Source organism: Salvelinus alpinus, chromosome 16, assembly GCF_045679555.1.
Source record: "Salvelinus alpinus chromosome 16, SLU_Salpinus.1, whole genome shotgun sequence".
Lineage (NCBI taxonomy): Eukaryota > Metazoa > Chordata > Actinopteri > Salmoniformes > Salmonidae > Salvelinus > Salvelinus alpinus.
Genome location: NC_092101.1, coordinates 6088453 through 6110821, shown reverse-complemented (window position 1 = coordinate 6110821; position 22369 = coordinate 6088453). Strand labels below are relative to the sequence as shown.

Here is a 22369-nt window from a genome sequence, read left to right as displayed (position 1 = left end):
TGTGACAAAAACTCACACTCAAATCAAAATCAAATCAAATTGTATTAGTCACATGCGCCGAATACAACAGGTACAGTGAAATCCTTACTTACGAGCCCCTAATCAACAAGTGCAAATAAATCCGAAAACAACAGCAAAGGACCTTGTGAAGATGGAGGAAACAGGTACAAAAGTATCTATATCCACAGTAAAACGAGTCCTATGTCGACATAACCTGAAAGGCAGCTCAGCAAGGAAGAAGCCACTGCTCCAAAACCGCCATAAAAAAGCCAGACTACGGTTTGCAACTGCACATGGGACAAAGATCGTACATTTTGGAGAAATGTCCTCTGGTCTGATGAAACAAAAACAGAACTGCTTACTTGTGTATATATAGTGTACTTCAGTCTGATATTTCCATCATTGAAGTCATTTGTGGCGATATCAAAATGAGGGGTGCTGTACAAATCAAAGTCATCAGTGATTGGATCATTTCTAACCGATCAGAGTATCAAAGCCAATGACACATTTTCAAATTGAATGACCCATTCAAAAATGGGACTTTATCTGTTTTATACTGTTCAATCAAACTTCACCCCAAAATAATTTTCAGCATTTATCAATTTCCTTCACTAATTTCTTATCATTTCCACACTAAGACATCTGTCTTTTTCTTTCTTGTGCTGTTGGTGATAGGTGCACTTGATTCAGCAGCCCTAGTGCCAGAAAGGCATAGTGTTTCCATCTTAACCATTTCATGTGTCTGAAGGCAGAACTGCGCTTACCTGGCAGGCCCAGAGAGCAAAATCAAGTGCACCTACATGCCTACCGCTGGCCAATCAGATAGCTCAGATCACCGTGTCTGCAGTTTCCTCGAGCCATAGACTGTAAAAAGAAGCCTCAAGCGTGCAGAAAAGTTGATACTGTAAGATTTCAAAACATATAAAACCATGACTAGAGAGAGACTCAATGAATACAGCAAACTGCTGTTTAAGTTATTCAGCACTGTCAACACTTTGTTCAACACATTTATAAGCCATAAAATGTGTGTTCTCCCTACTTCGACCCATGCTACAACCAGCACTGCAGCTGCAATGAATGAGTGTAGCAAAGTGTTTAGAGAAGCTTGCGTTATTATTAGCGGCTTGTCTCTTTTTATATCGAGTAATATCTCACTTTATCTGGACATCGAATTAACAACATGAATTGGTGCATGAGGCAGAAATAATGCAGCACGACTTGAGTTTCACCATCAGCTGTAACACTGTGTCCCCTTTTCTCTGCGGAGGGAGGGAGAGCGGAAGGACGGTGAGTCAGGTGAGAGGCAGCCACACCGCTGCTCTCTCACTCCCCATCAGATGCAGGCCATAAAAAATCTATTTAATATGCCCACTCAGCTGTGCCTCACAAATAATACAACAAATGATCGATTACCAGCATGATCATATAACTAAAATGTTGAAATATAATTTCAAAATGGTCTGAGACTAATATTGGCAGGGCAAATTAAGCATGCAGTGACAATATATTGGACACATAGCCTACAACAAACCTCATTGCTACAGAACGGTTTTTAATAGGTTAATGTTGCATAGGCTTACATTTTTTCATGTTCAAATCACGTTCAAAAAAATTATAATCTGTGCGGTAGATGTAGGCTCAGTGATCTTGACTCAGAAAAGGTTGGTTACCACTGATTTAAATGTTTAAAAAATAAACACAAATTATGTGAATTCACAATTCAGATGTGGTTCTGCATTTGACCGTGAGGGGGCAATGCAGTTGAATCTAACGCAGTCCTGGCTATCTACCTACCGGTCATCACTAGTTACTGCAGCCACAAATCCTGCCCATTTCTACAATTTCTCCTCTTAAAATGTGTTTTTAAATCTAACCACACTGCTAACTATATGATTTACACTAACCTAAAAAAAAAAGTGTTTAAGCATTTTTTCCCCGATATAGCCACTTTTGAATTTGTGGCTGTGGTACCCAGACGAAACCCTACCAGACGGCGCTCACCTTAATGATGTCCCCCACCAACTCACCTAGTAGGTTTGGGGATTCGAACCAGTGACCTTTCGGTTACTCGCCCAACGCGCTTAACCACTAGGCTACCTGCTGCCCACGGATGGTGTTTGAGAGCTTGCGCTTTGTACTTGCAGAGCAATCATTGCACAATTTCTCCATCAGGGCCATCACAGTTTTACAACATGGCATCTTGTAGTCTGGTTCTAGATATTCCATTATGCTATTGAAACAGACATCCTCTACCATTGACCATGGCTGCATATCAACTGCAATAATTTTGTTAATCAGCACTGTGATTTACTCACTCTGTCCCTTATTGCACTGTGCCAGCAACGGGTTGGGTTGTCCCTTTCAGTATTGCACATGTACTGCCACTGTAGCGCAATTCCACCTTGCAAAATGTTTATTTCATCACCTTCTCAAAGTAGCCTATTTCATTGCTGTCGCTTCCCTGTCACACTGCCATTTTTCCAAATGTTAAAGATGTGCGGAGCCTAGGGCTGGGCGATATGGCAAATAAGTTATCACGATATCTATATATTTTTTCATTTGATAACGATAATTATCGCAATATTGATCAAATAATGTTTAAAAAGGTGCATATCTGCGTCAAACTCAAGAATGCCTGAACAAACCGTGGTTAGAGCGTTGGTCCAGTAACCGAAAGGTTGCTAGATCAAATCCCCGATTCTGTCATTCTACCCCTGAACAAGGCAGTTAGGCCATCATTGTAAATAGAAGTTGTTCTAAACTGACTTGCCTAGTTAAATAAAGGTTACATTTTTTTATTATGTGAGCTACACATAAAATTATACTCGAGGGAAAATGTTTCCATGTTTGTGGCCAGGGAGCACGTACCTGGGGTCAATTAAATTGATAAGCCTCTTGAAACCTTCCTTTTCGACTGTGCTAATTGGTAGCATGTCCTTAGCAATGCATAATAGCATTTGTGATGTCTTTGTCTTTTCAATGTTTGTTTGTAGGGCATAAACGCTGACAGTGTTGACTGCTTCGGGCAAACATCCCTAGATCGGCTGGTGCTTGAGGGGCGTTTATCAATGCCGTGGCGCAAACTCAAACTTCCTGCATGTTCCAAAGAGTGATTTTGCTTCAGATGTTGAAAAAGGTTTGTCGTATTATCAGACTTCGTAGCCACCTGTCTACAGCACAATTCCAAATGATTAACACGTTTAATCAATAATTTCTTTGTTGGAAGCTGCTCCTACTCCATGGCTATCACTGCCACTGTTATCGCCGACATTACTCATTTTCCGTGGTTAATAGTGGCTACTCCATCACTCGAGGTGCTAAGTGGTTTTTAGTGGGCATATACCTCTCCGTGCATATTGTCACTTCTCCGCATGTTCCTGCTGCGTCACAGAGGTGAAATGGACTGTTGTACCTAATTATTCTATATCGACATTATCGAAAATGAATCTAAACATTTTTATATCGTTAGAGGGAAGTAGTGATAATTATTGATATATCACCCAGCCCTAGCGGAGCTCTTTATATCCGTCGCAAATAATTTGAAAGACGCATATCTTTTATTGTATTAGGTATTTGTATAATTCCAATGTATCCCTTTATGATGATACACCGGGGCCTGTTAGTGGTAGTTTTGTGATAACTGCAATGTGACTTTAATTTTGATTTGATAATTTTTCAGTTACTGATTTTTTCTAAACGTTAACGACCCCAATGTCATTTAAACGTTCACACCCCTAATATGTAAGGTCCCTCAGTCGAGTAGTGAATTTCATGCACAGATTCAACCACAAAGACTAGGGCACGAATGGTAGATGGGAAAAAAATTAAAAGCAGACATTGTGAAGATAATTAGTTAACTAATTAGGCTTCGGATGGTGTATCCATACACCAAGTCACTACAAAGATGCGGGGGTCCTTCCTGACTAAGTTGCCGGAAAGCAAGGAAACCACTCACGCCAAGGATGATTTTTTTTTAAGTTACGAGTTTAACTTCTTATGTCTGGGGGGCAGTATTGAGTAGCTTGGATGAATAGCGTGCCCAGAGTAAACTGCCTGCTACTCAGGCCCAGAAGCTAAGATATGCATATTATTAGTAGATTTGGATAGAAAACACTCTGAAGTTTCTAAAACTGTTTGAATGATGTCTGTGAGTATAATAGAACTCATATGGCAGGCAAAGAGCTGAGAAAAAATACAACCAGGAAGTGGGAAATCTGAGGTTTGTAGGTTTTCAAGTCTTTGCCTATCCAAAATAGTGTAAAATTTGGTCCGATTGCACTTCCTAAGGCTTCCACTAGATGGCAACAGTCTTAAGAACCTTGTTTCAGACTTCAACTGTGAAGGGGGAGCGAATAAGAGCTGTTTGAATAAGAGGTCTGGCAGAATGCCATGAGCGCGGCCGTGAGAGTGAGCTGCGTTCCTTTTCATTTCTAAAGACAAAGGAATTGTCCGGTTGGAATATTATTGAAGATTTATGATAAAAACATCCTAAAGATTGATTCTATACATCGTTTGACATGTTTCTACGAACTGTCATGGATTTTTCTTAAGGTCAGTCAATCTGGAAAATGTCAAGAACTATGAACGTTTCTTCAAGTGCAGTCGCAAAAACCAACGCTATGATGAAACGGGCTCTCATGAAGACCACCACAGGAAAGGAAGACCCAGAGTTGCCTCTGCTGCAGAGGATATGTTAGAGTTACCAGGCTCAGAAATTGGAGCCCAAATAAATGCATCACAGAGTTCAAGTAACAGACACATCTCAACATCAACTGTTCAGGAGACTGCGTGAATCAGGCCTTCATGGTCAATTGCTGCAAAGAAACCACTACTAAAGGACACCAATAATAAGAAGAGACTTGCTTGGGCCAAGAAACACGAGTAATGGACATTAGACCGGTGGAAATCTGTCCAGATTTGACATTTTTAGTTCCAACTGCTGTGTCTTTGTGAGACACAGAGTAGATGATCGGATAATCTTCGCATGTGTGGTTCCCACCGTGAAGCATGGAGGTGGAGGTGTGGTGGTGTGGGGTTGCTTTGCTGGTGACACTGACTGTGATTTATTGACAATTCAAGGCACACTTAACCAGCATGGATACCACAGCATTCTGCAGTGATACGCCATCCCATCTGGTTTGCGGTTAATGGGACTATCATTGGTTTTTCAATAGGAAAATGACACAAAACACCAACATTTCTGATATATTTTAATTCAGCTTATGAAACATGGGACCTACACTTCACATGTTGGGTTCATATTTTTGTTCAATAGACATCCAAAATACAGATTTGGTTCAAATAAAGTGAACTTCTCCTTTCAGCAAGGACACTCCAAATTCAATGTTTACAGTACAATGTCCTTGAACCATTCTAAAACAAAGCAGACTGATTAGAATGAAAGAAAAGAGCAGGATTTTACTGAGCCTTGAGATAACCAACCTCCAAGTGTTCTCTCAAGTTCCTGCAGTACTGATAGTGACGCCACTATCAGTACTGCAGGAACTTGAGAGCAACAAAACTAACAAGAACATTTGATTCGCTTCTTTGTCAAAAGTTAACTGTGAGAGGGCAAAATGGAACAATAGCAATAATAGCAACGCAATGACGTTTTTGCTGACCAAAATCTATAGGCTACTGAATCTCTAGACTGCAGCAGACACCATGACACCGGAGGGAGACTTTAGGATTTACAGAGGAGGGTGAAGGAAACATCTAGGCTACCCATTGACCATGCAAATCATGTTCATGCTCCTTGCCAATCAGGATCTTCCCAGCGACATTTCCTGAATACTTCCAAACACTGAAAGACCAAAAACAAGCTGAAGAACATTTACAGGCATGAAAATGTATTCGATATTTCACTCTGAGCAAGACCCCATTGGTGATACAGGCTTGTTAATCATATCCACTAAAACTGAGAAGAGCACAAAGAAACCATGTGAAATACAGCCTAGACAAAAGGATATCCAATCGTAACAATGCATTGGTAAAGTTACAGATACAGGTCTGTAGAGCTAGACATCCTTTAAATAGGAGGCGCATGAAAGGAAACTATGCAACAAGATCAGTGCTGAATAATGAAATTGGACGCACACTTGAAGAATATTGTTGATTAGTAAGGATCCTTGTAACAGACTGATTACTGTGGTTTTAACTTGCACAAGCTGGTCTTAATTGTTGTACTGCATTTCATAATGGCTTTAAAATGTCCAGCTTCCATCCCAGCAACACGAGAACTCACGCTGATGGGTGATGAAAGCAACCCTAGGGAGATAGAGGTGTCCTGTTTTCCTCTCAAAGGGATCTTGGACAAAATACAGGTATCGGTCTCTCGCGATCTAAAAATAAAGACATCTAGCTAACAAAAAGGAACACAGGGAGTCTTCTGAAGAGGTAATAGGGTCCAAATCTACTACCATTTCGCAATCCACGCCAGGGAAACAAGAAAGTAGGGATGTCCCTGACTAAAACAAATTCTGGCTTAACGAAAGTCAGCTGCTCTTTCGAACCAATCAGTTGGTCGATATGTTATGTATTTTTCCATATATAGACACACCCAATGTGTTTTAATAAAATCAACTATATGCATTGAGCTTGTCTGATGCTTTAAGTGCACCGGTTGATGAAATAAGACACAATTGACTCAAGAGGGAGCCAGAGATCAAGATAACCAGAAGAAAAAAAAACAACCTGACCATCCTCGTCCTGCTGGCTTTTGCAGATTCTGACATTTCTCTCCTGAAGTTGCCGGTAATAGGCCACACAAGGAGTCTGCAACCATTCACATGTGGAATGCCAATTTATCTTACCATGTCTACCCAATCTGCATGCTAGTTATGGTTTTCATATGGACATTTTTTGTGGAAGTTATTTCACTTAATGACATCTTCGTATCTCAGAATTCTGATTAACCTTTCTAGGACACACGTTCCGCTAGCGGAACCCCTCGACAACATTCCGCTGAAAAGGCAGCGCGGGAAATTCAAAAAATATTTTTTTGAAATATGTAACTTTCACACATTAAAACGTCCAATACAGCAAATGACAGATAAACATCTTGTTAATCTACCCAACGTGTCCGATTTTAAAAATGCTTTATAGCGAAAACACAACATATGATTATGTTAGATCACCGCCAAGACCAAAAAACACACAGCCATTTTTCCAGCCAAAGATAGGAGTCACAAAAAGCAGAAATAGAGATAAAATGAATCACTAATCTTTGATGATCTTCATCAGATGACACTCATAGGACATCATGTTACACAATACATGTATGTTTTGTTCGATAATGTGCATATTTATATCCACAAATCTCAGTTAACATTGGTGCCATGTTCAGAAATGCCTCCAAAATATCCGGAGAAATTGCAGAGCGCCACATCAAATAACAGAAATACTCATCATAAACTTTGATGAAAAATACATGTTTTATATAGAATTAAAGATACACTTGTTCTTAATGGAACCGCTGTGTCAGATTTCAAAAAAACTTTACGGAAAAAGCAAACCATGCAATAATCTGAGACGGCGCTCAGATAGAAATAACATTTCTCCGCCATGTTGGAGTCAACAGAAATACGAAATTACATCATAAATATTCCCTTACTTTTGATGATCTTCATCAGAATGCACTCCCAGGAATCCTAGTTCCACAATAAATTGTTGTTTTGTTCGATAATGTCCATTATTTATGTCCAAGTAGCTACTTTTGTTAGCACGTTTAGTACACATATCCAAACGCTCACGCAGGTCCGGGCGAACTTCGGACGAAAACTTCAAAAAGTTATATTACAGGTCGAATAAACGTGTCAAACTAAGTATAGAATCAATCTTTAGGATGTTGTTATCATAAATATTCAATAACGTTCCAACCGGAGAATTCCTTTGTGTCTATAGAAGTAATGGAACGCAAGTCGATATCATGTGGAATGCGCGTGACCAGGACCTGGCACTCTGCCAGACCACTGACTCAAACAGCTCCCATCCGGCTCAACATCACAGTAGAAGCTTCATTCAACGTTCTACAGACTGTTGACATCTAGTGGAAGGCGTAGGAAGTGCAAACAGATCCATATCCCACAGGGATTTCAATAGGCGATGAGTTGAAAAATCGACCAGCCTCAGAATTTCCACTTCCTGTTTGGATTTCTTCTCAGGTTTTTGCCTGCCATATGAGTTCTGTTATACTCACAGATATCATTCAAACAGTTTTAGAAACTTCAGAGTGTTTCTATCCAATAGTAATAATAATATGCATATATTAGCATCTTGGACAGAGTAGGAGGCAGTTCACTCTGGGCACGCTATTCATCCAAAGTGAAAATGCTGCCCCCTATCCCTAAAAAGTTAACCGCATGACAATGACTATCTAAATTAAAATTATACATAACTAAAAAGTAACTTTAATTGCCATATTTGCCTACATTTGCCCGCAGGACAGGTGGCCTATAGGCTTACTTTGCGTAATTAGGTGCGCGTCCATACTTAACATTGACACGAGCGCTCCAAACGAAAGACAATGACTAAATTGATGAAACTCATAAATGGAATGAAATAAAACTAAAACTTGTTTCTCACAAGTGTAGCACACGTTGTGCGCTCTGCAAACAACGTGTCCACTCCGACAATGACAACAGTAAGAGACTGAAATATCAATATATTGAATGATTTAACAGAAATTAACATACCCAATCAAACATTGTAAATTAGAAATTATAGGAATTAACAGTAAATGTAATGGGGAATTGATAGACACGAACAATCAACTGCAAACAAATACACACAATGAAGTTATGAAACAATGAATATTCACAAATTGGCGGGAGAGTGCGCATTCTGGAGAGAGACGTGCATTAACAAAAAATTATATTTGCTACTGCTCGACTAACAAAAACCTTGGTCGACCAACAGCCTATCGACCAAATAATCAACCAGTCCACTAAATTGGGATCAACCCTACAGGAAAGGGACTGACAGGCAAAACCAGCACACTCGCTGACCTTTTCTTTGTAAGAGCTTAGACTCTTCTGGGTCGTTCCATATGAATTCAATCACTTTTTGACCACACCCCTCTTGATTTGACCACAACCCTTTTGATTTGACCAAAACCTTCCATACTTGTTTGCCCATGGTAGAAGTGGACAGAAACTGAAACTGAATGCAAAAACATTCAGGAGATAGAGGTGCTAAAAGTGAACCCATTTTGTCTTCCCCACCACACCACGAGACATCCATGTCTTCCTCACTGAAAAACAACAGTTGAGTTATGCCATTTGAAAGCTTACAAACAGGGTTTTAAATATGTATTTTACCTTTAAAAACACCCACAAGAGCAGAAATTAATTTATTTTCAGCTGAAAGATGATGCCCATAGTTCACCCATGAAGTTGCACAACGGTTTAAGTCAATAAATCATCGTTTTAGTCAAAGTATGATACACTGCTCAAAAAAATAAAGGGAACACTTAAACAACACAATGTAACTCCAAGTCAATCACACTTCTGTGAAATCAAACTGTCCACTTAGGAAGCAACACTGATTGACAATAAATTTCACATGCTGTTGTGCAAATGGAATAGACAAAAGGTGGAAATTATAGGCAATTAGCAAGACACCCCCAATAAAGGAGTGATTCTGCAGGTGGTGACCACAGACCACTTCTCAGTTCCTATGCTTCCTGGCTGATGTTTTGGTCACGTTTGAATGCTGGCGGTGCTTTCACTCTAGTGGTAGCATGAGACGGAGTCTACAACCCACACAAGTGGCTCAGGTAGTGCAGCTCATCCAGGATGGCACATCAATGCGAGCTGTGGCAAGAAGGTTTGCTGTGTCTGTCAGCGTAGTGTCCAGAGCATGGAGGCGCTACCAGGAAACAGGCCAGTACATCAGGAGACGTGGAGGAGGCCGTAGGAGGGCAACAACCCAGCAGAAGGACCGCTACCTCCGCCTTCGTGCAAGGAGGAGCACTGCCAGAGCCCTGCAAAATGACCTCCAGCAGTCCTGTGTTGGTGATCGCGTGCCCACTGGAACTGCTGCTTCTTGTTTTTAGCTGATAGGAGTGGAACCCGGTGTGGTCGTCTGCTACAATAGTCCATCCGTGATGAGGACTAACAAGTTGTGCACTCCGAGATGCCGCTGTACACACCATGTTTGTACTGCGCCTTTATTTCCCTGTTTGTGGCCCACCGGTTAGCTTGCACGATTCTTGCCATTCTCCTTCGACCTCTCATCAATGAGCTGTTTTCGCCCACAGGACTGCCGCTGACTGGATGTTTTTTGTTTGTCGCACCATTCTGGGTAAACCCGAGACACTGTTGTGCGTGTAAAGCCCAGGAGGCAGACTGTTTCTGAGATACTGGAACCGGTACGCCTGGCACCAACGATCATACCACACTCAGAGTCGCTTATGTCACTCGTTTTGCCCATTTAACGTTCAATCGACCAGTAACAGAATGCCTCAATGCTCGTCTGACTGCTTTAAATAGCAAGACACTCACTGTCTGTAGGAGTGAACCATTTTCGTGAACGGGGTGGTGTAATAAACTGGCCACTGAGTATATAAAACACAAGAAAATCATGTTGAGTGCACTGGACATTTAAATTGGGCAACTTTTAATAAAAGTTTGACAACCCTATTTGTACGTTTTCAAATGATAACAAACTGTTGATAAACAGTTGTCTAATGGTATAGTGGGTTATGCAAAATGGGTCAACTTCGAGCACCTCCATCTCCTGAATGTTTTGTCATTCAGTTCCAAAAAGTAACTTTCTCACCACTTCTAGCATGGGGAAACATGTATGGAAGGTTTAGATCAAGTTAAAAGGGGCTGCGGTCAAAAAGTGATAGATAAAGGGTTGTTTCATTTGAATTCTAAGATTACCCTCTCAGAAGAGGCCAGACAGAACAATTTTGGAAAAGAAGCAACATTACATGTTTAACCTAACAGCTCTTTATTGCAGAATGAGAAAGCAAGAATACAGGCAAGAATTGAGAAAAACTTTCTCTGTGTTTAGTGCAGTTTGGGTGTGAGTGAGAAGCTATATTCAGACTTTTGTGTGGTATGAGGGAGACTGAAACAGACCCATGAATACACATTTCAGGCAGGCCTGGGAAAACTACATCAATAACAGAAGGCCAACTCAGCATTACAGAGGGGAGGTAGGCCTAGAGGTAGAAGAAGCCTCAAGGCACTGGTCAAAGGCAATGTTTGGGTAAGGCTCCTCTAGTTCAGATTCAGTTGACTAGGTGTGAAATACTGATCCTGGACATCAACCGGGCCCATCTGGTGGGGATTCCATTATTATACTCTGTACCACCAACTCCCATTTCCCACCATGTTCATACAAAACTACTGTGGAGTCACCCTGGCTGGCACAAAATCAGCCTTACAGTGCATTCCATAGGAGGCTGGTGGGATGAGCTATAGGAGGACAGGGTCATTGTAATGGCTGGAATGGAACAATATCAAACATATAGAAACCACATTTGACTCCGTTCCATTAATTCCATTCCAGCAATTACAATGAGCCCGTCCTCCAATAGATCCTCCCACCAGCCTCCAATGGTGTGTTCTGAAAGTATTCAGACCCCTTCACTTTTTCAACATTGTTACGTTACAGCCTTATTCTAAAATGGATTAGAATGTTATTTTTTTCTCATCTACACACAATACCCCATAATGACAAAGGAAAAACTGTTTTTTAGAAATGATTGCAATTGATAATAAATAAAAAAAACAGAAATACCACATTTAAATAAGTATTCAGACTGTTTACTCAGTAATTTGTTGAAGTACCTTTGGCAGCAATTAAAGCCTCAAGTATTCTTGGGTGTGACGCTACAAGCTTGGCACACTTGTATTTGGAGAGTTTCTCCAATCCTTCTCTGCAAGCTGTCCATGCTCTGTCAAGTTGCTGCACAGGTATTTTCAGGTCACTCCAGAGATGCTCGATCGGGTTCAAGTCCGGGCTCTGGCTGGGCCACTCAAGGACATTCAGAGACTTGTCCCGAAGCCACTCCTGTGTTGTCTTGGCTGTGTGCTTAGGGTAGTTGTCTTGTTGGAAGGTGAACCTTCGCCCCAGTCTGAGGTCCTGAGCACTCTGGAGCAAGTTTTCATCAAGGATCTCTGTACTTTGATCGGTTCACCTTTCCCTCGATCCTGACTGGTCTCCCGGTCCCTGCCGCTGAAAAACATCGCCACAGCATGATGCTGCCACCACCATGCTTCACCGTAGGGATGGTATTGGCCAGGTGATGAGCGATGCCTGGTTTTCCAGACCTGACACTTGGCATTCAGGCCAATCTTGGCCTCATCAGACGAGAATATCTTGTTTCTCATGGTTTAAGAGTTCTTCAGGTGCCTTTTGGCAAAACTCAGGTGGGCTGTCATGTGCCTTTTACTGAGGAGTGGCTTCCATCTGGCCCCTCTACCATAAAGGCTTGATTGGTGGAGTGCTGCAGAAATGGTTGTCCTTCTGGAAGGTTCTCCCATCTCCACAGGGGAACTGGAGCTCTGTTAGAGTGCCCATCGGTCCTTTCTCCCCGATTGCTCAGTTTGGCCGAGCAGCCAGCTCTACGAAGAGTCTTGGTGGTTCCAAACTTCTTCCATTTAAGAATGATGGAGGCCACTGTATTCTTGGAAACCTTCAATGCTGCAGAAATGTTTTGTACACTTCCCCAGATCTGTGCATCGACACAATCCTGTCTCGGAGCTCTACGGACTAATCCTTCAACCTCATGGCTTGTTTTTTGTTCTGACATGCACTGTCAACTGTGGGACCTTATATAGACAGATGTGTCTTTCCAAATCATGTCCAATCAATTGAATTTACCACAGGTGGACTCCAATCCAGTTATAGAATCATCTCAAGGATGATCAATGGAAACAGGATGCACCTGAGCTCAATTTCAAGTCTCATAGCAAAGGGTCTGAATACATGTAAATAAGGTATCAGTTTATGAATTTGCTTACATTTCTAAAAACCTATTTTTGATTTGTCATTATGGGGTAATGTGTAGATTGAGAATTATGTTTAATCAATTTTAGAGTAAGGCTGTAACGCAACAAAATGTGGAAAAAGTCAAGGGGTCAGAATACTCCGAATGCACTGTATATACGTATAGCTTGAAATTGGACTCCTGTTACAGTGCTATTTGGGCTAATTGGATTCGTTCTAGCATTTGATTTTTTTATTTTGTATTATTGATTGTGTACTTGTTTGACATGTTACTGCATTGTTAGGAGCCAGTAACAAACATTTCGCTGCACCCACTATAACATCTGTTAAACTGTGTACGCAACTAATAAACATTGGTTTGATAGTCATGATGAATAGCCTACTGGATAGACTGTTTACATTCGGCCATCCTACTTTCCTATGCCCACACCACAAAGGCTCGGACTGAATCAAATGGCCATAACGAGTGTACAAACCATTAGGAACACTGACTCATTGAGGGTTTCCAGAGAAAGGCGATGGCTACTTAAATTGAGTTTTGTTGGCTGTTTGCCAAGAGGGAGTTGTGTGTTAGCCTTAGAGTGGGAGTGAGGTAGTTCAAAAGTTTAGGCCTAGTCTCACACACACACACACACACACAATGTCCTCCTATGTGGGGCCTGACACAGTGAATCTGAGGCACCAATCTGAGTAGTACTTCAAAAGATCTCCCAAATCAAATGGCGTGTTGCACAGGCTCTTCCTGACAACTTATAAGGACCAATATCCTGTAGAATATTATGAGCCGAGAGTGGGGTTTAAGGGGCAAATGATGACATTCATACTTCTTCTTCATACTTCTTTCTCTATGACGCTCAATTGAAAAATGCAGGACTAGGCCGAGCCCCTGTGCCGTGGCGTATATCCTGTCATTGTTAGAGTGGGGATGTGTTGATAAGGGGGGGGGGGGGTTCCCGCAAGTGTAAAAAAACAACCATAACAGTACCAGTCAAAAGTTTGGACACACCTACTCAGTCAAGGGTTTTTCTTATTTTTACTATTTTCTACATTGTAGAATAATAGTGAAGACATCAAAAATATGAAATAACATATGGAATCATGTAGTGACGCAAAAAGTGTTAAACAAATCAAAATATGTTATATTTGAGATTCTTCAAAGTAGCCACCCTTTGCCTTGATGACAGCTTTGCACACTCTTGGCATTCTCTCAACCATCTTCATGAGGTAGTCACCTGGAATGCATTTCAATTAACAGGTCTGCCTTGTTAAAAGTAAATTTGTGGAATTTCCTTAATGCGTTTGAACCAATAAGTTGTGACAAGGTAGGGGTGGCATACAGAAGATAGCCCTATTTGGTAAAAAACCAAGTACATATTATGGCAAGAACAGCTCAAACAAGCAGAGAAACGACAATGCATCATTACTTTAACACATGAAGGTCAGTCAATCCGGAAAATGTCAAGAACTTTGAATGTTTCTTCAAGTGTAGTCGCAAAAACCATCAAGCGCTATGATGAAACTGGCTTTCATGAAGACCGCCACAGGAACGGAAGACCCAGAGTTACCTCTGCTGCAGAGGATAAGTTCATTAGAGTTACCAGCCTCAGAAATTGCAGCCCAAATAAATGCTACAGAGTTCAAGTAACAGACTCATCTCAACATCAACTGTGTCTTTGTGAGACGCAGAGTAGGTGAACGAATGATCTCCGCATGTGTGGCTCCCACCATGAAAGCATGGAGGAAGTGGTTTGATGGTGCTTTGCTGGTGACGGAGTTAACGCGAGTCTATTTGCAATGCGTTTACACAGTGGGAAATGCAGAAGTATTTTATTTTCAATATGATCAGCTTGTCAAAAACTTTAGGGATAAACTTGAAACCACTAATCATGACAATGGCTTGAAACTCTTGGACAACAGTTGTGATTGTCCATTTCACTTTGACCTATCCTGTTTTTAGGATATGTTGCTTTTTTAACATGACAACGCATTTTGGGGGATGGGAATTGAGCACCATTTAGGTTAGGCTATTTGATCTGAGAAACCTGCATGATGTAAAAAGTGTCCGTGTCATTACATTGTCATTAATTTTATCTCCAGCCTGTATGCTACAGAAAAGGCCACATACTCTTTCTACTATTTCCGATATCTGCTACATGATTTATGTTAGATCATTTTTGAACTGAACGTTGGTGGAGTGCTGCAGAGATACGTCTCTCCAACAGCACCCTGGAGAGGCATGCTGGGAACGGACAAGCAAAATATTTTGCACCCCTGCCTTTAACAAAGTGGGCACTGCTTGCCAAAGGGTGGCATCAGCACTCACCTAAAAAGCCCATATGCCACTGGTTGAGAGAAATTGTCATTGTTTTTGGGCAGAATTACGTGAGGTTGTGTGTGTTGGAGGTGCGTCTTGGTCAATTTAGCTCAGAAAATGCCGCCCTTGTCAATCTTGCCTAATAAGCGGGCAGGCCGTGCTTATAACAAACTCTAAACACTAACACGTGACAGCAAAATGGATGCAGGGGACGTGACAAATAAACTCGATACAGAGGAATATTTATAGGTCGCTCAGGAGGTAATGGGAAAGTCAGATGTGTGGAATAAATGTGACTAGTTGTGGAAAATACTGGAGATCAAGAAGAAGGTAAGGAGCAAGTGCTGAGTGCATACTATGTGTGCCAAACAGGTGCTGTATAGATTACAATATAATTTTCTCTGACCGTTTGGAACAACGTAAACCTTAAAGTATAAGCATACCAGAAAGTCTTGTAAGAAAGGATTTAAAAAAAAAATTTACAGCTAAGAATAAAAACAGTCACACTCATTTGTGAATGCAATTCCCGAAATGAAATAGTTTATATATTGTTTCAGCAAATTATTGAAGGCTCGCTTTATTTCATTTTAAAACTAAAATACTTCATAGCATTTCAAATCATGAATGACTCGTATGCTGTGTGATGACATGAATTAATTAATTGATTGATACACTATAGAAGTATTGAAATATAGGTTATTATAATAAATATAATTTCAGACAATTTGGAACCGTGTTAACACTAAATAAATTATAAATAATACTAGAGGCTGTTCTAATGAAAAAAAAGCATACAGCCTTTATTACAGCAAAACAAAAGATTAAAAACAGCCGAATTTGTGAAATTATTTACTTGACATGTTGCGTGGGGATTGGTGTTAACGGAATCAGTAGGCTATTAAACAAACACTCAAACAGGCAACAGAAGCAGGATCTGTCTTATTTCTGTAGATATATTGATGATTTATAAAGCCAGGCACATTTAACAGTAAGGCTATTGATTATAGGCCTAATTAAGTTCAGGTTTCCTCTTTCATCACTTTTCTTAGACAATAAGGCACGGGCTGTTTTCTCATCTCATTATGCTGCTGCCTATTGGTTCTCAACCCCAATACGCTGCTTAACGTTGCTATTATGGACATAACAACACAGTCTAGGAAAAGGCGCCAATTCAACAGCGCGCTGATACGTTTCAGAACTGTGGACAGCAACCGCTATCCAACAAGGGAGAACGCGCATTTGTTACAAAATAATATAATTTTTGTTATGTAATATAACCATATACAATTTCAGTAGCACATCTTAGACTGATGGACTGTGCCATCCCCATGGCCTCCACAATGGATCAGTCCACTCAGCGCAAATCAGACAAGTGTCTTGTTTACCATGATATTTTTTGGCTACTGCGCGACTAAAGAAATCTCGATCGACCAAACAATCGACCAGTCGACTAAATGGGAACACCACAAGCGTGATTCATTTACAGTAACTTGGGTGCCAGTTCAAGAGTGAAACAACAACATGGACCATAATAAACGCTCAATGTACATCAGGTAGAAAACAAAAACAAAAATCTGCAACATAAAATGAATCACAATACTTCAAACCAATACAGAATAGTTTAAGCAGATCAAACATTCAAAGATAGCTTGAATAGACTACCATGTCCTCTAACCCCACCCAGAACTCTCTGACGAGGATTCCCATGATCCCACCTCTTGTAATAGTGTAATAGGCTGACAGACAACAATGTCTCAAGAGATCTGCTCAACTGTAGGCTATATCCAGAGGCACACCCAAAAGTCAGTCATACCTACATTAACCTCCACCTTGAGGACACCCTTTTTAAAAGGTTAGTGAACGATGAATAAGCTACTCTACTCAGTGTCCCAGCTGCTCATTAGTCTTATTAAAACATGTGTTGTGTGTGTTCATTGCTAATGGTATCCCGTAAAGTCACGAGGGAATCGTAGATTAGGCTGAGGCTATATTGGGTGTGCAAATGAGATCACCTGAAGGGAGCCAAAGACCTTCTTGTTGACAACCTGAAAAGCTAACTACAGTTAGTCCAGTGACTAGCCCACCATTAACGTTCTTGAACTAAGGTTAAAGTATCTGGCGCTGTCCTCTGCATTATCAAGGCTAGTGATGAGGTGCCAACTGTGGGTTCATCAATGAGGCAGAACAAATTGCTACCACTATCGAGTGGCCAATGTCATCATGTAAATGGCACTCTGCCAAGCTTGGTTTCTGAATTACTTTCAATTACACCGCATTTTAACAGGGTAAAGAGGAGAGAGAACATAAAAGGACAATCCATAATTGCTAAATGAAAGACAACCTCAAGTGCTTGATATAGGCTGAAATGAATGGGTGCAAAACAAAAGTCACAAAAATTATTTAAATTCTCAACCATTTTTACTGTGCTTTTATACTTCTTTAAAGCCTTAAATGTGGTTCAAAGTCAGTCATAACTGACACATTGTCTAGTCTAGGCCCAACTGTCATTGCCACTGTACTGTGGATGAAGGGGGACAACTTTAATAATGACTTTGTAGGAAAGTTTCGTTGTGTTTAGCCTAATCTGTAAAACAGATAAGAACCAAATTCCACAGTTCAGAGAAAAGATGACTTATGATAGGCCTACTCTTCAGGGAATTTCAAGTTGCATATTTGAAGAGGAGCCAGTATAACTGTAGTGAAAATCTTTCAGTGAGCAATAGGCTGCTAGAGTTGATATTTCAGCAATCTCATAGCGTAATGCAAATTACAGTAGGTCTACAGAATCAGCAGAATTTGCATCCAAGTCCCAGACCAGTTGTTGAAAACAGGTTTCAGGGCTACATGATAACTTTTGCTACATCTAAAAAGAGACCTTAGAGAGGAGGGAATGTGGGGTGTAGCCTACCGACTTGGGGAAAAAACATCCCACATTTGGGGGCTCCAATTTCACTGGCACAGAGTTGAAAGCACACACACAAATGGAAACAGATGTCAAGAGACAGAGTTATTCCTCGCTGGTCTGCATCCGTTTTCATCCATTACTCTCCAGCTCTCTCTGTGTCCTTTTCTCTGCCAATTCAAACACGATGGAAAAATGAGAGAGTGATGCAATGGTGGTCAAAGTGGAAAAAATGTATGTTGTTTAAGGATCTTTGGTAAATCCTTAACCACAATGAACCCCAGCGGTGCTGAGGTTAAGGACTAATGGAAACGATAACCCTCAGTAGAAACCTGGTCTAACTTTGTCAGTGGGCGTATGACAGAAGCTTTGTGATTCAAGGGATCACAGCAACATCGCATAGAATATTTATTATCTTTCCTTAAACAAGCTGCTGAAGGTGGAAAGAGAATCACTGTAGGTAATGAGGGAGTGTAGGCATCATTCACAGCTGATTCACAGTCATATTATATAGCCTAGTTTGCCTAAGAGAAAGATAGGGCAGGGATTTTAAATCACAAGTCTTGTGAAGGAGCCAGACGAAAGCACAGGTGCCACCACGACAAGTGCCAGCCAGAGTTTGTGCCAGTCATCGTTTCACGCTCAGCTGATTGGAAGGCTTTTGTTCATCCCACAAGCTGATCCTTGATGAAAAAAATAAAAAAGCCTCTCTCCAAGTTTGCTGCAAACAACTTTCTAACATCTGCTCCTCATTTTGTAAGAATAGTGTTCAGCGCAGAGGGAGGGAGAGGGGACAGAGGGGAGGGTGGCCCTTTCTCAAAGCTTGGAAAGCCCAAGCTTGACTGAATAGGATGAAATAACACTTAATTTGAGCAAAGTTTACTTTAGGCAATAGGGCAAGAGAGTATGCATTGGGAAAAAAGCTAGAAATGAGACGACATCAGGTGTCAATCCCTTAATGGCTGCATGGCAGGCAAGGCACACATGTACATCTCCTTCGAAGCAAGCACAGTGCATTAGCCTATATTAGAGAGATATCAATTGTCAACTGCCTATATCTTTCAAGAACAATGACAACACTGTTGAAAACCTAGAACCAAGCTGCAATGTTAGCTAAAACTTGCTACTTTATGGTGGCCAGTTGAGGCATCTCTCTGAATGTTTATCTTGATATTCCCTTGTTGGCACTTGGCATGACAACATCCCATCCCATGACCCAAGTCAAAGAAAATATGGGCTTGTGATACTGAGGTGATAATGCAGGTAAAACTGGGAGTTGACCCTGACAGTGGAAATTAATAGGACAATTATTTTCACTTACTTAGCTAGCCCTACGAAGCTCGCTGTCACGTATACAGTTAATAACATTAAGTACAGTTATCTTAACAGTAAGGCATTACATAGAAGCTTGCAAGATTAGTACTCGGCCAATGATTGTACAAGTTATAGCAGCACATGTCCCGCGTTGGACGGTATCCATAATCGGTAGATTGTTCTGGTGGAAAGGCAATGCCCAAGAACGTATTCAATCCAATTGTTTGATGTTACCACACCCCTCCAAATCAAAACCAAAAATAGATCTCAATGTTTGAGCGAACTAGCTCGGTTAGTGCTGTCCGGAATCCTTAGAATGTCCCTACCCTAAAATCTTTCCTCAAAAATATAAAATATTGTACATACATTTTTACGATAGACAATTTTGCTTTTGTGGCTGTGCTATCTAGTGGAAATTTTGGGCAATCAATTGCAGCGCTCCAATGGATAGCGATTGTCGTCAAGTCCGACATCTCGGATAAGCTCATGTTTAAATCAAATGAAAGCCAGTGAGGGCTATGACAAAAACTGAGTTATTTTTAGACAAGGAAATGTTTAAATGGCTAAATAATTTAACTTGCTTCTGTGATTGCTGAAATGTAGAGCCTGAGATAATTGTGAGGGGATTTCGCTAGTGGTTGAATTGGGCTTCCCCGGAAAATGTTGTCCAAGGTTGCAACAGTAACCAAGGGGGGCGGGGCTTAGCGAAGGGTCAATTGTGGGGCCGATTAGCGTGAAACTCCTGCAAAAGTATACTGGAATTCTAAACGTATTAAAACCTCTTAAGGATCTAACCCTTTTTTTCTCAATTTTCACCTAACATGATACACCCAAATCTAACTGCCGGTAGATCAGGACCTGAAGCAAGGATGTGCATATTCTTGATACCATTTGAAAAGAAAGACTTTGAAGTTTGTGGAAATGTGAAATGAATGCAGGAGAATATAGCACATTAAAACTGGTAAAAGACAATACAAAGAAAAAAACATGCTTTTTTTGTACCATCTTTGAAATGCAAGAGAAAGGCCATAATGTATTATTCCAGCCCAGGCGCAATTTAGATTTTGGCCACTACATAGCAGCAGTGTATGTGCAAAGTTTTAGACTGATCCAATGACCCATTGCATTTATGTTCAAAATGTTCTATCAAGACTGCCCAAATGTGCCTAATTGGTTTATTAATAACGTTAAATTCATAACTGTGCACTCTCCTCAAACAATAGCATGGTATTCTTTCACTGTACCAGCTACTGTAAATTGGACAGTGCAGTTAGATAAACAAGAATTTAAGCTTTCTGCCAATATCAGATATGTCTACGTCCTGGAAAATGTTCGTGTTACTAAGAACCTCATGCTAATCCCATTAGCCTACTTTAGCTCAACCATCCCACGGATCCTGTAGAGGTTTTAACATTAATTTGAATGCGGTATGGGATTGAAAAATAAAATATTGTCACTAACAAAGTCTGAAGTGTTAATTGTTATTATTCAGTTAACCAGGCAGGTACTGTCAAGATTCAAAATAGATGCGTGTTGTCAAATTGAAAATGGTAACAAATTTATTGTATTTGCACCAAGATTGTTTCAGACAGATCTTGGGACCGCATATGTTTTTTGAAATAACGCACATAGAACAGAATTAACAGGAAATAGAACAGAACATAAGTCTCTTAGGCTTGCTTTCAATGAGAATAAATGTGTCTACATTTGGTGGGTTTGCTCAAAAAGTTACTTATTGCAGCTGTAAAAATGGTGAATGCATACATTTGAAAATGGTTGTCCAAAGCTCATCCTAAATTGCCTGTGAAGCCTTAACAAGCTATGCATTTGTTTAAATGTGTGTAAACTTGTCTGTTTTGTATACTGTGTAAAAAAAATAATGCCAGGTATTCGCGACATGCGAGACAAGATGGAATCCATGTTTAACTTTCTTTTTTTACCTTTATTTAACTAGGCTAGTCAGTTAAATTATTATATTCAATGAACAGTGGGTTAACTGCCTTGTTCAGGGGCAGAACGACAGATTTTTACATTGAGGTGAGGTGGTAGCATCAAACGATTACGGAGGTCGTTTTGGACGCGGAACACATGCTCCTAGCAGGTACCGTCATAAAACCATGACTTGTCGTGTAGGAACAAAGAGGAGGTCACTTAGCCTACCTGAATCTTGGAGAGTCTTTGAGACATTCCTCGAATTCCACCGTTATCTTCATTTTCTTTAACAAGTAAAAACAGGATTAAAAGCAGTTGCTGTATGCCCTGGACTTGGCTACCCGCTACTAGCTAACGCTAGCTGGGCTATCAATCCACAAGACCTCGGCCAGCTAGCCTGTATGGCTGGCTAGCTAATAATAGGCTAGCGATGTAACCATAAACAAGTAAAATAAATACTTAAATATAACGTTATACCAAAAATGGTATAATTTAGTCAAATTCAAAATGGAAGAAAAAAAAAACACTTCACTAGCTAGGTGATAGCAGCCAGTGGGAGGCGTTTCTTCCACACAAAACAGTACAAACTGAATCGACATATTATATAATCGTGTCAAGACAAGTGCTACTGCTTCCCGATCCATGAAAAACGCACGTGAGTGATACTTGAAACAACCAATGAGAATGCTCTCTTCAGGATTAGAGGCTGGACTTTTTTTTTCTTTTTTTTCCATGTACTCTACTCCTACTGTACCTTATTGACAACTTGATTCAGCCAATATAGAAAATGTAACAGATAGTGATGAGGATTAGTGGTACACACAGTGCATATTTAACTTTCAATTAAATATATGAAATCTACCCTTAACTGCTGTATCTGCCAATATATTATTATGCAAATGACAAACTAGAGAATATGAAGCCAGAGAACTAGAAACCTTTAC

At 40.5% G+C, this 22369-nt stretch overlaps 1 protein-coding gene across 3 annotated transcripts in view; it reads right to left on the bottom strand.

Annotated features, from left to right (window-relative positions):
• Window positions 1–22122, bottom strand: part of LOC139540689 (arf-GAP with coiled-coil, ANK repeat and PH domain-containing protein 2-like) — a 120471-nt gene extending 98349 nt beyond the window's left edge. The window contains exon 1 of one of the 3 annotated variants that reach the window (XR_011668254.1): window positions 21654–22122. Coding sequence is in view for 2 of the 3 variants with exons in the window: in XM_071344553.1 (XP_071200654.1) it covers window positions 21654–21706 (53 nt within the window). In the remaining variant the exon portion in view is untranslated. The remainder of the gene's footprint in view (window positions 1–21653) is intronic. The other 2 variants (XM_071344553.1, XM_071344554.1) reach the window with 2 other exon arrangements.
• Between the last annotated feature and the right edge of the window lie 247 nt (window positions 22123–22369).